Source organism: Gregarina niphandrodes, assembly GCF_000223845.1.
Source record: "Gregarina niphandrodes unplaced genomic scaffold scaffold00167, whole genome shotgun sequence".
NCBI classification, from domain to species: Eukaryota; Apicomplexa; class Conoidasida; order Eugregarinorida; family Gregarinidae; genus Gregarina; species Gregarina niphandrodes.
Genome location: NW_011645929.1, coordinates 1 through 956, shown reverse-complemented (window position 1 = coordinate 956; position 956 = coordinate 1). Strand labels below are relative to the sequence as shown.

General features: G+C 57.2%; 1 protein-coding gene across 1 annotated transcript; it reads left to right on the top strand.

The window, feature by feature from the left end:
- Window positions 1-153: 153 nt before the first annotated feature.
- Window positions 154-936, top strand: GNI_218300 (hypothetical protein; the record flags this gene model as incomplete). The annotated part of the gene is made up of 1 exon (XM_011135582.1): window positions 154-936. The coding sequence occupies one exon, from the start codon at window positions 154-156 to the stop codon at window positions 934-936; it is 783 nt and encodes a 260-aa protein (XP_011133884.1).
- Between the last annotated feature and the right edge of the window lie 20 nt (window positions 937-956).

Sequence of the window (956 nt, the reverse complement as noted above, 5' to 3'; positions counted from 1 at the left end):
ACTGTTGTTCATGTGTCCAGGAACCGCGAGCTGCTCTACACGCATTACCCCTCGGAACCGTATCTCGCCGAAGCTTCGTGTCTTTACTTGCGAGATCATTGGACGCACGTCCTCCAGACGTTGCTGAATGCGGTTGGGCAGCACGTTCTAGACATGGGCCTCATCGGTGAAGCCATAGCACGTGTGTGCTTTATTGCTTTGGGTTTTGTTCGCTTGCATGAGCCCTTGTTGACCGTGGCAGCATTCCGGGACCGCATACGGGGTGTTGATGAGAGTCCGTTGCAGACGAAGCAGCCGTCTGGGGACGGAATGGCCGGAACCGCTGTGCTCAACTTCAACCACTTCATGAAGCTGGAAGGCCGACCCACTCCCGAAATGTTGTGCGCGGCTTTCACACGTCGGGCCGCCCTCTACCCGGCGCTGCTCAATCAAGAAGCGTACGACATCGTTATTCCAGCTTGTGAGAAGCCCGCTGGCGACTTGTGTGGTACGGTTCAGCCGGACAAGATGGTCGCCATTTTCGTGCAGGTCAAGAACCAGAGACGCCCCCTTCCAGAGGACGTATTGATCAGTCGCATGGTTCACGAGGCAGGCGCGGCACACTTGAGGGCACGTGACTGCCATTACTGGGTTCTGCAACGTGAAAGACGGGTCAGACCGAGCAAGACTCCGCGCCGCGAAGTCGAGTGCGCGTCTTTCATCTTTGACGAGTTGTTCAGCTTCTTCCCCAATGGATGCCGCGACACTCTGAACGCCCTTCTTCAAGGCCACCACAAGCTATTGGATTGCGTGCCGCACGGAACAAAGCCTGCTTCGCAATTGCGTTCAGAGCAGTTCTTTTACGCACACATAAGCGCCTTGCCGAAATATGCCGCCGCCTCCCACACTCCCCCACGCAGCGACAACTCACACGACATCTCCCACCCCGCCGACTGATCCACCGCCCCTAAGTTCGG